Genomic DNA, 13,999 nt, shown 5'->3' with positions numbered 1-13,999 from the left:
TTTTTCTGGATTTTTTGTAGAAAAATTACTGTAGTGATTTGATATATACGAGGTAAAAATGTGATTGAGAAATATATTCACGGAAAACGTAGCAATTGTTCTTTCCAAACAAGGTATTTAAATGAATAGTGGAAAGGTTATACCATTAGAACTATTTATTGTATTTCCTCTAGAAGATTTTGTTGGAATCATATCTTTTTGTTTTTTTTTAGCTCAAACAAAAAAAAAAGAGTTTAGGCAGAAAGAAGATTAACTACTTATTCATTTTGCTTTTGGTAATAATTAACTACTTAGTCATAGAGAGTCATCTTTGACAAGGGCAAATTTCTATGCTTAATGAAATCATGAAAAAGAATGTTCTTCTCTTCTCCTTTTGACTGTTTTGGATGAATGAAGTAAGGGGTATCCAAGGGAATTATTCCTAAAGATTAAACAATAATTAATGTTCAACCTGAGTGTAATCTTTGGAATCCTTTTGCCCTTTAATAATTATTCTAATGCCACTCTAATCACAATTCACAATACCTAAAGACAAAAGTCTGGTGATATCATATAAGGTGTCAAGTTTCATTTATTCATGCATGACTGGCCTAGCTAATATTAGAATGATTGTGGTCGGAGTTTTATTTTATTTTATTTTTGAAAGTGGAGGATAAAGATATGTTAATAAGGGAATTTTCTTTTCATGCTTATCACAAAAGGTAAAATATTTAAACAAACCTGCTGGTTTTCCTTAAAAGGTGAATTATTACCCATCTCAATCTGAAATATGACAAAATATTTGTGACACTTTCCGTGATACTTTTGTCCCAATGGATGGATAGAGCACCAACCTGGCAACAAGCACATTGGAATAAAATAGTACTGCATCATCTATGTATTGATTTAAATGATGGGTTTTTCCGGTGGGTGTCGCTAGTGCACTCGTTAACATAACTAATATTCATCTAATCTATTATATATATATATATATATATATATATATATATATATATATATATATATACACGTACTAATAATTATTATTTTTTCTTATATTTATATATTTTTCGTATTTAATCTTGCCGACCCTCCTTTATATTTATTTAATAACCCTAATTAATCTCATATTTTCAAAAATATAACACCTAAAATATATATTAACGAGTGCCTATAAAATAGACGGTTAAATAATAAATATTGACAACCAAATCCAATATATCAATATCGAAATAGATTAGTGCAACCGTGTTGCACGCGGATCAATGCAACTAATCACGAGCAACTAATCCGTGTTCCACTACATCTGTGTGATTTGGCGAAGAAGGCAAAGAATAATTTCAAAAATTAAAGGGAAAAGAAAAGTGGTCGGCTATCTTGCTTCTTCGTATCATGATAAATGTTTGAGTATCGAAAAATTTGGACCTGATAACAACGAAAGTCATTAAAGGTCGAAGAATAAGTGTCTGGTAGGACAAAATTGGTATTCTCTAATGATGAATTACTTGTGTAGTTAATAGATATTGACTTCCAACAATATCGAACTCTTAGGTGATTAACTAGCAAAAAAAAAAAAAAATTATCAAATGGGTAATGAAATGAACCCAGATGACAGTTTCTAAAAGGAGCTCGAAACTGCAAGGATGGCAGATATTTTTTTTCCCGGAAATGAGACTATAATGCTATATCCTTTTGTAGTATGGGAAACATGTTGGAAAGTTCTGGGTATAAATGCAGCAATGATCCAATGGAAGAAGAGCGACATATAATAATACGACTTATGGGGCCATGGGACCAATGGTGTTCGAAGTTTGTGGTGGACAATGGTCAACTTCACTATTTTTTTTCCCCAACTTTGATTGTGCATTTCCATGGGAATAGACAATTGTATGATCTAAAGTCTAAACTGTCTTTGCTTAAGCCTGTAATTTGGACTTTGACAGGCCTAAGCTTGCAGAAATCAATCTTGAACTTCTAGATTGGAGCTAAATACATCCATCCAGGGCTAAATATAAATGTTGGGCTAATCTATTTATGCTGTAGATGCATGATAAGTGAACAACTTATCACTTATTTTTAAAAATAAATTTTATTTAAAAAATTCAGCGACACTTAATTAATTCAAATGTTCAATTTTCTGTTATCAAATGCGTTTGTGGATATTGAGATCGGAATCCATTAACTTTAAGTATTAGACTGGATTATTAAACAGAAACTAGACCATGTATTAGTCTAAATATCCGAGCAAATTAGAGTATATTCATTACTACACGTATATTTTAGGACTTCTACTTTACTACAATGTCAAAGAACGCGACAGTTTTGATGATTAGTTGAAAAATGTTTTTCGATGCCAAAATCTCCCTATAGTTTGGTACAAGATTTGACCAATTCCGCATGAAGGTCAGCATCTTTTTCCTATTCTTTACGTTTTGTTTTGTTTTTCTAAAAAAATTTGAACAGAGGACGAAAGAAGAAAGAAAAATGCAAGTCCGCACAGAGTTTGGACGGAGGAGGACGAAGGAACAAAGAAAGGCCTTGGAAAATGGCGAAGAAATGCGAATCAAACTTCCACCTGCTTACGAGAAAGTTTGGGAACTTGTCAAACTTGCCACAAGAATAGGCCCAATAATAACAACCTCTCTATCAAAACATTGACCACCTTCACATCAACTGTATAATTCCAGTCAACACAATTAGCTCTTTTGTTGTACACAATTCCACGCTGTGCAAGGCACAGCTTGGGCCCATCTAAAATATTATTTAAAATATATATAATTACATTTTTATTTAGAAAAATAGCAGCAATATAAGAATTAAATATATGGCAAATATAGATTCAACATGATAGTGTTTCTGTTTAGCATTGCTAATTCGAAACATTAGCCCAAAAATAAGACAGTCCTAAGTTAAAAATTAACTGAAAAAAGAAAGCATGAAAATTTTTTTTTGTAAAATTAATTCTAACAAATACATACACCTTCACATGTCCTTATTTGAAAATATAATAATAACATGACAACATGTGTCAATAGCGTTAGAAAAAAATAACTCATTCAACTTTATATAATAATAATAACTCATTCAACTGCATTACAAGAATAATAATGCTGCAACTTTATATACCAAACATAGTTTAATGTATTTTCACTTGATTTGCTCGAAAAAGAATCTATTCAACAAAAAAGTTACTCAAGATCATAACATGAGGGGTAAATTTTGATCAATGAAAATGTTCCCAAGAAAAAATTCACGTAAAAAGTTAGATTCTAAGTAACAACAACTATTGAACTGCAATTTTTTTTCTCTCCATCTCACATCTCAACCGTTACTTTCTTCCGCTATTTCTTATACCTTTTTCTTATTAAAATCTTTAGAAGATTTACCTTACCTAGTATCTATGTTCTTAGTTCCCTATCCTCCTTTCACCCATATTTATCTCACAGATTAGTTAATTCAAAAAAAAAAAAAAGGTTTGCAATTGTAGAGGAAGGGGAAAAGTGATAAACATGAAATGTTTTTGAAGGCGCAAGAATTATGATACTCTGATTTTTTTGTGGGAAATGTTTGTTGGGGGGGGGGGGGTGTCAAAATCTACAGTAGACAGCAAAGGTATTTAAAAATTTTTGTGGGGCGGGCAAAATCGGCCCTTGCAAAAGAGCAATGTCCAGACAAGTTGATCATTAACTTAATACAATGTGCTTCACTACAACCCGTTGAAAACTGCTGAAAATGTCATTTTACGAATAGAACAAATTGCAAAGCGTGAGATACATCAAGACTAAGTGCATAAAGAGAGAATATAGATTACAAAACACGCAGGGGACAAGGGTACGGGATCACGTGAAATAGCTTCGGATACGAATTTTCAACTTTCATCTAGATTCTTTGAATTTGGTAAAGATATAGAACCAAATGTTTATCGTCAAGCAAGCATTTTATTCATTGCTAAAACCTCAGAAGCCGTTTGAAATATATGCACCAACTACCCAAGCTGATACCTAACTACGTAGTCGACTCGATACTGCCATTGAATTCTGAGTTGGGAAAGGATCTGAAGTAGTCAGACTTCATATAGAACGCTTAAAAACAAAATCACACAAGATTCCAACTCTTTAAATCATTCAAATCTCCACAGTACGAAGACAGGAAAATAATATCCTGGTTTATATAAAATTCAAACTCTTGGACTTCACAGCACAACCTGCAAATTCCTATGCAACAAGGACAAACCAAGCAGGCCAAGGGAACTAGCGAAAGGTAAACAGCAGTTTTTTGGCTCAGAATCTCAAGAAAACAGTACACAATCCATTGCGTTCAGCAGTACTTAAAACCATAGCGAAAACTTAACTGTATTCCAAACAATAGCTTCTAAGCGAGGAGTGACAGGACAGGACTGTCACTCTGCAGCATAGCCATGAGGAACTGTTTCATACAGAAAGAAGTATTCCTCAGAGTTTGGCCACTAGACCAGTTGGGATTGGCTTTGCTAGGCTGCTCTCTTTGACATCGTTATCTTTGCCATCCATCTCGCATGCACCAGGTGGAACATCGACCGCAGGAGAGCAGTTAAAAAACCCGTGTGGCTGCATATAAAATGAGCAGTATTTCTTGGTTTAGAGCATGCTTCTATATATAAAGGTATAGAATGAGATGACTGAGCAGATATTTTGTCATCAGGAAAGTTGTTCATAGATTAAAAGAATATTTTACCATGTGATGTAAACAAAGACATCACAAACCTCTTGTATAGTTTCTTAACATCTTTACCTTAAAATGCTCTACAGACAAGCAGATATCAATAAAAGGCTTAAACTACTGCAAATTATTTTCATACACAACTTATGATAAGCATATTCTGAAATTCCTCTTTTGTTGCAAAGGCACTATAAATTCTAAAATGAACATTGAAAGTACAATCAAAGAAATGGAAAAGAAAAAAGAGTACTATTAGAGCATGAGCTTTTCTCTTTAATGAGAAAGCAATGTTGATAGACTATAGTAGAGTGAAAACCAAAACTCACAATCAGCACAGAGAGAGAGAGAGAGAGAGAGAACATGTGCAGACTGGTCTATGAAATTTAGTCACACAGCTTTTTATTCCATCCTATAGACCTGTTTGGAATTTCCTTCACATTTCATGACTATTTACATACCTATATATGCCAAGAAGATGAGAAATATGGAACAATTTATCCTGAAGAATGTAATATCCTAAACCCACCATTTTGTTTAGCAAGTGCAAAGGATTATCTACTCTGCAACATAAAGAAGACAGCACAAATCTCCAGATTGTAGCGCCTTAGTTTGTAAATCATATTAAGATGTTTTGTTAGCTATCAGATTTAGCACTTCTCAGATCAGGCTAGGCCTCTCCACCTGAGCTGGGCGGCAGGCCCCTGGATGCGCTAATTGATTGTAGCATGAAAACTGCGATTAATCTAGAATCTAGTTTCTAATGTAGGAAGAATGTCCTGGAGTGTATTTTCTCGTCATAGTAACTGAAAAACTGTACAAGTTTATCATTATGATATTATGGATGTGGACCATGATGACGGTTAGCAGATGCCATAAGAGTCTCATAGATCAATAAAATATCCTACAAAAAAAAAGGAAAAAAAAAAACCAAAAAGCATATTCAGAAAGCAAACCTGAAGCAAAAAACCAATGCGCTCGACAGGCATAACAGGCCAATCTTCCAAACGTGGAACATGTGTGATACCAAAAACGTACCGGCAAGAACACAGTAGTTTAAGTGCTGAATTCACCAAAGAAGTATCGAATTCAAAAGCTAAAACCAATCCCACTGTACATCTGATTAATTCCTTGAGCCAATATCAAACACTTCCATTCACTCTTTTAATTAAACACACACACACACACACACACACACTATCTACTATAAAGCATTATAAATAAGCACCTATAAAAGACAACAAATTACCTATTCTAAGAAAAAGTAGAGTCTCAGAACTCTGAAATGACATTGTCTATCCAAATCAACAATTTGTAAAGGTCTAAGGTAAAAGGGGTGGAAGCAATAAATCACTTCATTTACACTGCATTTTATCTCAATAAGTAGAAGAAAATTCCGTTATCTCAACGAAAACACAATAATAAAGCTATCAACAGCTATTGTAGGATGGTCCTCATAATAAAAAAAAGTCTACTATCCCAAGTTCTTCAAAAGTATAAGAAACACTAACCACAGAACAATATCAGTTTCTTCAAGAGAACGATTTTGCTTAACCCATGAATCCAATCCCTCACCAACACGTGGGTTCTGATTAGGAAACTCTCCTCCAGGAAAGTCCTCTCCACGTGCATATTGTGTAACCCATAGATTGTGCTTCAAAAATGCAGCTCTTCTCAGGAATTTAGCCTCAGGACCAGCCATTGGCAGACAGTTTGAACCAGGTACTAATTTGTAACCAGTGAGTTGCCCAGTCCTATTCACTGTTCTCGTGTTCCTGATCTACAATATGGGGATATAATACAAACTAGTGAACAACAAATTTTTTTGGGCCTAGCTTCAAAAAGATAAAGAAAGTATTCATAATAGCTATCCTACATTTGACTCATTTCTTTTCAGGAAGGACAGGAAAAAGGAGCGTTTTAGGGTACCGGAGTTGGTTTGCTAGAAAGACAGTTTGAAGGCGTGTCTTTATTTGGACTCATGAAAAAGAGGAGGATAACTTGTCTTATGAAGACTAGTTAGTTACATCACAATCAAATCAGTGATATCATACTATCCAAATGCCAAAATATCTGGAACCAAATAAAGAGAGCAATTACATGAATAAAAACTCACTAAACCAATTACTTGAATAAAAAGCTCAGCCAAACCATTAAAAACATCATAAACTGCCCAGAAAGCCATAATTGCAGTTAGCACTCAAAAGATCACACTCTAAACAAAAAGCACAAGAAAAATGAAGCCATAGCTATTGGAAGACACGCATGACTATGCTGGTAAAAGCAATGTCAGGAATAATTTCCACAGCGGAACAGCTGCCCCACCCCCAATCCCTCCCCAAAACCCAGAAAAAAATAATCCAACAAGAATAACCATTTTTTCTAAATATTTAAGGTTTATCATATGTCTAAATATTTTTAAGATGACTTCCTTTAAAATGCTGTTTAAAAGGTACAAACAGGCTTAGACACTTACAATCCAATGGCGGGCAGAGAAAGGATCAATATCTCGCATTGCTTCTAGTTCAGATCTGAGTAAAGTTTCTTCAGCATAAAATGCATTGTTGTGCACATTATCTTTCCCAGGTTCTTCAACTCTGACATTTACTTCAACAACCTAAATAGAAAGATGAAAATTGTCAAAGTGGATCATGATCTAGGCAAGCAAAATGGCTGGCACATATACTCATGGATCACCTTCCAGCGTCAGGGTAAAACTTTAATTGGGTTTTAATCAAATTAAAACTTCACCTAACCAAAAAGAGTGAAACAAGTCAGGAGCAAATGGGCCACGCAACCATGTAAGTTCTCAAAAGTTAATCAAAGTTCTGTCTTTCTCCAACTAATACCTGATTGTGGGCTTCTCCAGGCTTGCAGTCAACTGCCATATCCATGCGAGCAACAAAAAAGTGTTGATGAACAGGAGCATACAAACCTGGAGCAATTGTTGTGCCATATTTTCGAGATTCTCCTGGTTGCAGTGCTCCTAAACTAAGAATTCCAGTGAGTTTAACTTCTGCTTCAATTTTTCCATCCTGCAGCCACAAAAAACAGCCCAATGAAGCAAAAAGAAGGACCATCATTTAGACATATAACAAAAAAGCATTGCAAAATAAGAGATAGTGGTCTAGCTAATGAAAGAGCAAGCAGCTGCAAGCCAATAAATCTTCATGCATCAAGCAGCACTTAGAGCATATTCAAATTACTCATACATCAGAGACCAAATCACAATCGCCAGTCAGTCAAAGAAGCCAAGGTTGCTTTGGGCTGAGAAACTCATGTAAGTATAGAATCATTTCCCACCAAAGCATCAGCTGAAAATTATAACTGTGAGAGCAGATATCCTGTTTAGACCTTAATGACCACCCTCCAACCCCGCCCTAGGCCTTCCTCTCTCAATGCATGTCCACAACAAAGTACTCCTTTTTCTGGGAATCCCTAAATATCTCCTTGCTTTTGTATACTATTAATCTCTAAATCTTTCTATCATCAATACAGTTCTCTTTTTTTCTCCATCTTCATCTCTTTCTCTCAAATTGTGAGTGAATAGGCCTCTAAAGTTACCTACGACTACTGTCCAGTGTCTTCTCCTTCACAAACTCAGGATAGGAATACATTTTCAGCCCCAATGAAGTCGTGGATTTTCTTTCACGAAGAATAGATTGGATTGGCTTCGTGTTTATCACAAATTCAGACCCACTATTTCTGATATTAACTTCTACGAATTCAAACACTACACAATATGTCAGACCCTCATAATGGACGCAATGCTCTTACCTGATAAAAATGCCAATAAAATCCATACTCATAATTAGCTACTGTGCAAATAAAAGAAACTGTGAGGCGTCTAGATCTTCGAACTTCTGCCAGTCCGGTTCTCCAATCCTGATGCTTCCATAAGATCCCATGATCTTCTTCATGCAAGCAAACACAATTTTCAATGGTTTCAACACCTCCAGTGAAATTTGTAAAATGGGCATCGAAGTACTTAATAAATCCTAAGCAATCACATCCCTGAAGTACAAAAATATTGTCATGGATTAGCATTTATTACGAAGAAGATCTAACATCAGATCTTTTAATAAGGTGAAAAAGGCAGAAAAGTTCTCCAAACCTTTTTCAGAGAATGAGCATTTTTCCCAAGGCCATCTTCCCCAGCATCAAATGCATTCTTTCTGTAATGTGGATCATTTGGATCCCCATATGGCACAACCATCTCCACAAAACTCAACCTATGGGCTATGGGTCTTCTACCACGACTACCATCAACATATGCAACAGAATGTATAACTAACCCCTCTCTAGGAGTGAAACCAACACGAAAGTTCCACTGCACATTGAAACAAGATATCATGCTATTATCACATCCAGGTGAAGCAAAATCAATTTCAGACCCAAGAATATAGTAAATACAAGAAATACCTTTTGCCATTCTACATAGTGTCCATTTACGCGAAAACTTGGACCCTCGGGCTGATTGATATGTAGGGGTTTCACATCACTCCGGTCAACTCCTCCTCTTGTCTCACCAGGAGTATAATTCCTTAGTGGATCAGCAGGAGGTAAGGGAACAAGTTTACGGTCTTCAAATTCAACGACCACCATATTTTGCATATCAACAAGTACATGAATTCCTTCAACAGGTCGTGCATAACCATTTTCCATTGGACAGTCACTCTCCGTTCTACAAAATATTAGCGGTTTTGCAAGTCTGCGTCCAGGAGCATCAGCTTCACTGTGATAACCAACACACCTGGAGAAACCATATTCAAGAAATTTAAGAGGTAAACTTTCCAGATTGTTGCCCAAAAGAAAAACATTTATGTAGATATTTAACTAACCAAGCATCGACCATCACAAGATCCATATCATCAATCCCCCTCTTCTTCATTGCTTCCACAAATGGAGGATAATCTTTTACAACAGCTTCGCATTCAGCATATTCCACTGCATCCTATAGAGTTAACAAAACAAATTAAACAAGCAGACATTTTCCTTATGAAATTTTAATAAGATTTCAAGCAAACTCATCCCTACTTTAAATGCTTCAATATTTAAATTCAACAGAATCAAGCGTTTAGGATGTACTGAAACACAACAATTTTCTTTTCATATTGTGTGACCTCTAAGCTTAAAACTAACGTTAAATTGCATCTGTCCATTTAATTTAATCATCTCAGAAGTGTATGGAAGTTGGCCACAAAAGCAACACAACAAAGGAGTTACAACATTCAAAAGACAAAATCACTTACCAAAGGTTTTGGAAATATGTCACAGAATGCATATAATCCATAAAAGATGGAATAATAACATTCTATGCAATGCGTGTAATCATTTCAATGTCCAAAACTGAAGCATAGTGCACAAATTTAACAGAGCAAAAGCTTTCAGGCTCATTTCAGATGATCTCTTTTCACATTTAGATTCCCACGTAATGATCCCCGACTTTCGAAACATAAAATAAACTAACAAAAACATAAGTCAAAGCTAATCTATAATATGACAATTGCTGAAAGATTTTTGCTTTATGTTCATGATGCATTTCTAGCATCAATTCCGCACATGGTTTTGTTTAGATGCTGCTGAATTACAAATATCAAGTTCCATTCAACATTTAGCACCCATATAACTCATTCAGTATACTAAAATGTAAGATGTTCAGTTCATGCTGTATACAACTCAAAGACCGAACTATACACCCAAATTATGCCTAACTAACACAACAAATGTCTCATTTAGGTAAAGATATCAATGACACAGTTGCCATAAGGGTTAGCTTCATCCTAAGGTTCAGCTTTTTATATTATTCTTCCATGAATAATAACGTTTCAATTGTTTTTTTTTAATTTCCTATATATTAACTCATAGGATGTACTAATCAAAAGGCACAATAAAGAAACAAAACTGAAAGCATTTATACTTTCACATAATATGTTCTTCACTGATAGTAATTCATTTGATAGTTGTTCAAACAGCAACACATGATGAAGACCATATAACATCACATGCAAAATTAAGGTTATACCATTGGTGGCTGAACATCTGGGACAACTGCTGAAGAGATGACCTTTCCCCTATGGTGTCCACCTCGAGTTGTTGCATGTACCTGAGTGAGCTGAACAATCCATAAACTTGTCTCATTAGATTTTTTATTGTAGACAACAAGTCTAGCCCGCCTTGGTGGGAGCTTACTGGGAATTGCAGGCCCTCCTTTGGTTCTGGGAAGTAATGATGGCTGGAAAGGGGGGAAGAAATATGCATCTGCCAGTGCAACAACATTTTTTTCTGGTTCCAACAGTACAACTTCAATAAATCGCATACCATCTCTAACCTGAAATCAACTCGAACAATAACTAAATGACATAGAAAATAAGTTGTGATACTAGCTACAAAGGAAATTCAAACAGGAGAATCCAAAAAAGGTAATAAAGAGAGAACTATAAGATTCTCTGAGCACCTCAGGGGTTGCACCAGCAGCACGGACGGTTGCTACAGCCACAGAGATCTCTGCAGCAGTTAAAGGATCCAAAGGATGGCAGGTTTGAGCCCTTTGCAAAAGCTGAATCCCTGCACACGCGCATCATTAATGAAATTACAGCATAGGACAAGATAGTTAAGAACAGTATACCCAGGGATGACTGTAGAACATCCAAATTCAAAATCCTGGGCAGCAAAGACAGAACAAGGGTTTTGCACATTGAGCCAACAATCCTATGAGTTGGTTAATTAGCATCTGGCACCCCCAACAGCATGCTAACTCTCCCAATTACAACATGAATAGCTGAAACTTTGAGCACCAAAATCTTGGCAAAAATATGTAAAAAGCTTTCAGAAGTCACAGAACAAATAATAGTCTCAATAGGACCAATTAACAACCAAACTAACCATAAATCAACTCTAGTATTCACTATTTTCTACAGGACTTTGGCAACATAATGCCAATAGCACACTTACAATCTCAAGCCAAGGTCCATCCTTTAGACGCCTCAAATTTCAAAAACTTTTCTCCAATTTAGTGAGTTAACAAAAACTGACAAACAACTAGAGTGTCTTGAACATCCCTTGCCCGCCCCCCCCCCCAACACGGCACAGATCCCAAGGAAAGTTTTAATTAAACCCAACTGTAGAGTGGTCATTGAAGTATGACATGTATACAAATATATTTCTCAATACAGCTAATAGTAAATTATTTCAGCATAGTTCAATAAATTGCTGGCTCAATTTGTGTCTTGGGTGCTTTTTTCTATATCAATGTGTTAAATGAAACTTCAAATACTTTGTTGCATTACTGTACATATTAAGATCATAGAGAGACTACACCTACTGGTTTTGTAGTTCATCCTGCCAGTAAAAAGGAAAAGGAAAAGGAAAAAGGACACGAGCACACAAATCAGACACAATTAATAAATCAGATAAACATATGTTAGTTCAAAAATGAATATTATACCATGTATAAGAACAATAATCATGGCCAAATCAAATAAAGGTGTATTACAAGGCAGAAACTTTAAATTCAAACTTCGATAGCCCCAGTTTCTCTACAACTGTTTCTGAAATATTTTAAAATATTCACTTAGAATCTACCGCTGACTCCAGATTCATATAAACAAGTTCTATTTACGAAGTCTTGATCTAGAATCTTCAAACTTTTGAAAAATTGTTGCAGTTTATGAAATAATCACTGGAAAACCCAGAGCTAACAACACTGCAGGGAGACAATTCAACTAAAGAAAACATTTTGCCTGGTGCTTTACTTCGAATCACTAACCAATAAAGTTCTCCACTCATTTGATGCACAAATCATTCATGCAACCAATTGAATGATTAACAAAAAGTAGAAATTGACATTTCAACTTCACTGCCACGGGATTAAAGATCTAAGCGTAAAATCAATCGCGTCATCCTTGTCGTACAACTTGAATATATGTATAAATACGTATACACCCAGATACATCCACAAATATTAAAAGATGACGTATATATGCACGCATATAATCTTTGTCGGCTGTATTTACCTTTGTTGGTGGCATTTGACGCCGGCTCAGAGCGAACCACAGATGCCACCTGTTTCTTCCCCGTATGATCATCATTCCAGTCCTGCAACGCCGAGGCTACGGCTGCGGCCTCCCGGCGAACGAGGACGGAGGAAGCACCGGCGGCCACGGAGGAAGTCGGAGACGGAGGCGTCGCCTTTTGCGTAACTGCGGCCATTGTAACTGATTCGCTAACTCTCCCAATCCAAATCCACCGCAAAAATGTCTATAACAATAATCTACTGACATACAGCACCTCCTCCTCTCCTTACCAAAATTTCCACCGCCGACGCCACCACCACCGCCACCGCTTCCGCAGCCGATATACCTCTGTGTCTGTGAGTGAGTGTGTGTGATTTGACGGAATAAAAAAAAAACTCAAAATGCTCCAACACCTAGGGCTTTTCTGCTCTGATCAACAATGCGTGCTTTAGTGCGTGTTTTGTGTGTGTGTGAGAGAGAGAGAGAGTTCCCGCAGGCCAGTGATACACTTGGAGAGAGAAAGCGAACGGTGTATTTATAGAGAGAGAAAAGATGAAATAAAGAGGGTAGGGACACGTGAGGGCGGGGGAAGGGCTTTTTTGAAAATCAATTAGGAGATTATGGGGTTTTTCATAGATTATATGTTTTTAGAGTAAAAATTTGCGGGATCTTATCGGAGGCCAATGAGATAAGCGAACGGCGTATTGACTGATAGGACAATCTGCTTTGCTAATACATGCAATAGCTAAGTGGAGTTTTACAGCAAAATATTGGTTGATATTTAGGGTGATAAGGACTAAACTTTTGGACATTACTGTTGGGCACTGTTTTTTGGATTGTTTTGCATTGAGGGGTTTGGATTGATTTTTTTTTTTTTTTGGATTGATTGTTTTATCTTGCATATAAACTCCACATCCTTTTTTCTTTTTCAAAGATTTCTGATTTCTTGTGCAAAACGAAAGAAATGACAAATAGCATTAAAAAATTGCAATCCTGATTAAGATTTGAAACTAATCAACCATACCAAACAAAAACAGAAAAAGATAGATTAGGACTTCTGATAAGGACAAAAGTTTTGGTTATTACTACCGTCTCTAAGGATTAGATGGATGGGTTAGCTACGTTTCCTCCAGCTTGGAACTCATAGTTTGATTTCACAAATGGGTGCAGGATAAAAGGTCATTTGGAATAATTTTTTCAACGCATACGGTAAAATTTTTTATGATATAATATATGTAAAATAAAAATATAATTAAGGAAATGAATAGATTTTGATGGTAGTTGACGAGAAAGTATAAATGCGAGTCTCG

The 13,999-nt window shown here is 35.8% G+C and overlaps 1 protein-coding gene across 4 annotated transcripts; it reads right to left on the bottom strand.

Moving 5' to 3' along the window:
- Positions 1–4,123: 4,123 nt before the first annotated feature.
- LOC113741456 (diamine oxidase [copper-containing] 1, peroxisomal) lies at positions 4,124–13,252 on the bottom strand. Of its 4 annotated transcripts, none has more exons than XM_027268991.2 (12): positions 12,690–13,252; positions 11,132–11,241; positions 10,700–11,005; positions 9,516–9,628; positions 9,097–9,427; positions 8,789–9,004; positions 8,452–8,688; positions 7,524–7,709; positions 7,151–7,291; positions 6,187–6,454; positions 5,631–5,713; positions 4,124–4,565 (listed from the first exon to the last, which is right to left on the bottom strand). In XM_027268991.2, exons 1-12 carry the CDS (start codon positions 12,883–12,885, stop codon positions 4,431–4,433), a joined length of 2,322 nt encoding a protein of 773 aa, XP_027124792.2. In that variant the 5' UTR covers positions 12,886–13,252; the 3' UTR covers positions 4,124–4,430. The 4 variants fall into 4 exon arrangements, 3 of the variants coding, with proteins under 3 accessions (XP_027124792.2, XP_027124790.2, XP_027124791.2); XR_003460629.2 differs by having other exon boundaries at positions 4,465–4,565; positions 5,631–5,737; positions 6,186–6,454; XM_027268990.2 differs by having other exon boundaries at positions 4,465–4,565; positions 5,631–5,674; positions 6,186–6,454.
- Between the last annotated feature and the right edge of the window lie 747 nt (positions 13,253–13,999).

This window comes from Coffea arabica, chromosome 4e (assembly GCF_036785885.1).
Source record: "Coffea arabica cultivar ET-39 chromosome 4e, Coffea Arabica ET-39 HiFi, whole genome shotgun sequence".
Classification (NCBI taxonomy): Eukaryota; Viridiplantae; Streptophyta; class Magnoliopsida; order Gentianales; family Rubiaceae; genus Coffea; species Coffea arabica.
The sequence above is the reverse complement of the archived record's forward strand: the minus strand, read 5'-3'. Positions and strand labels throughout refer to the sequence as shown.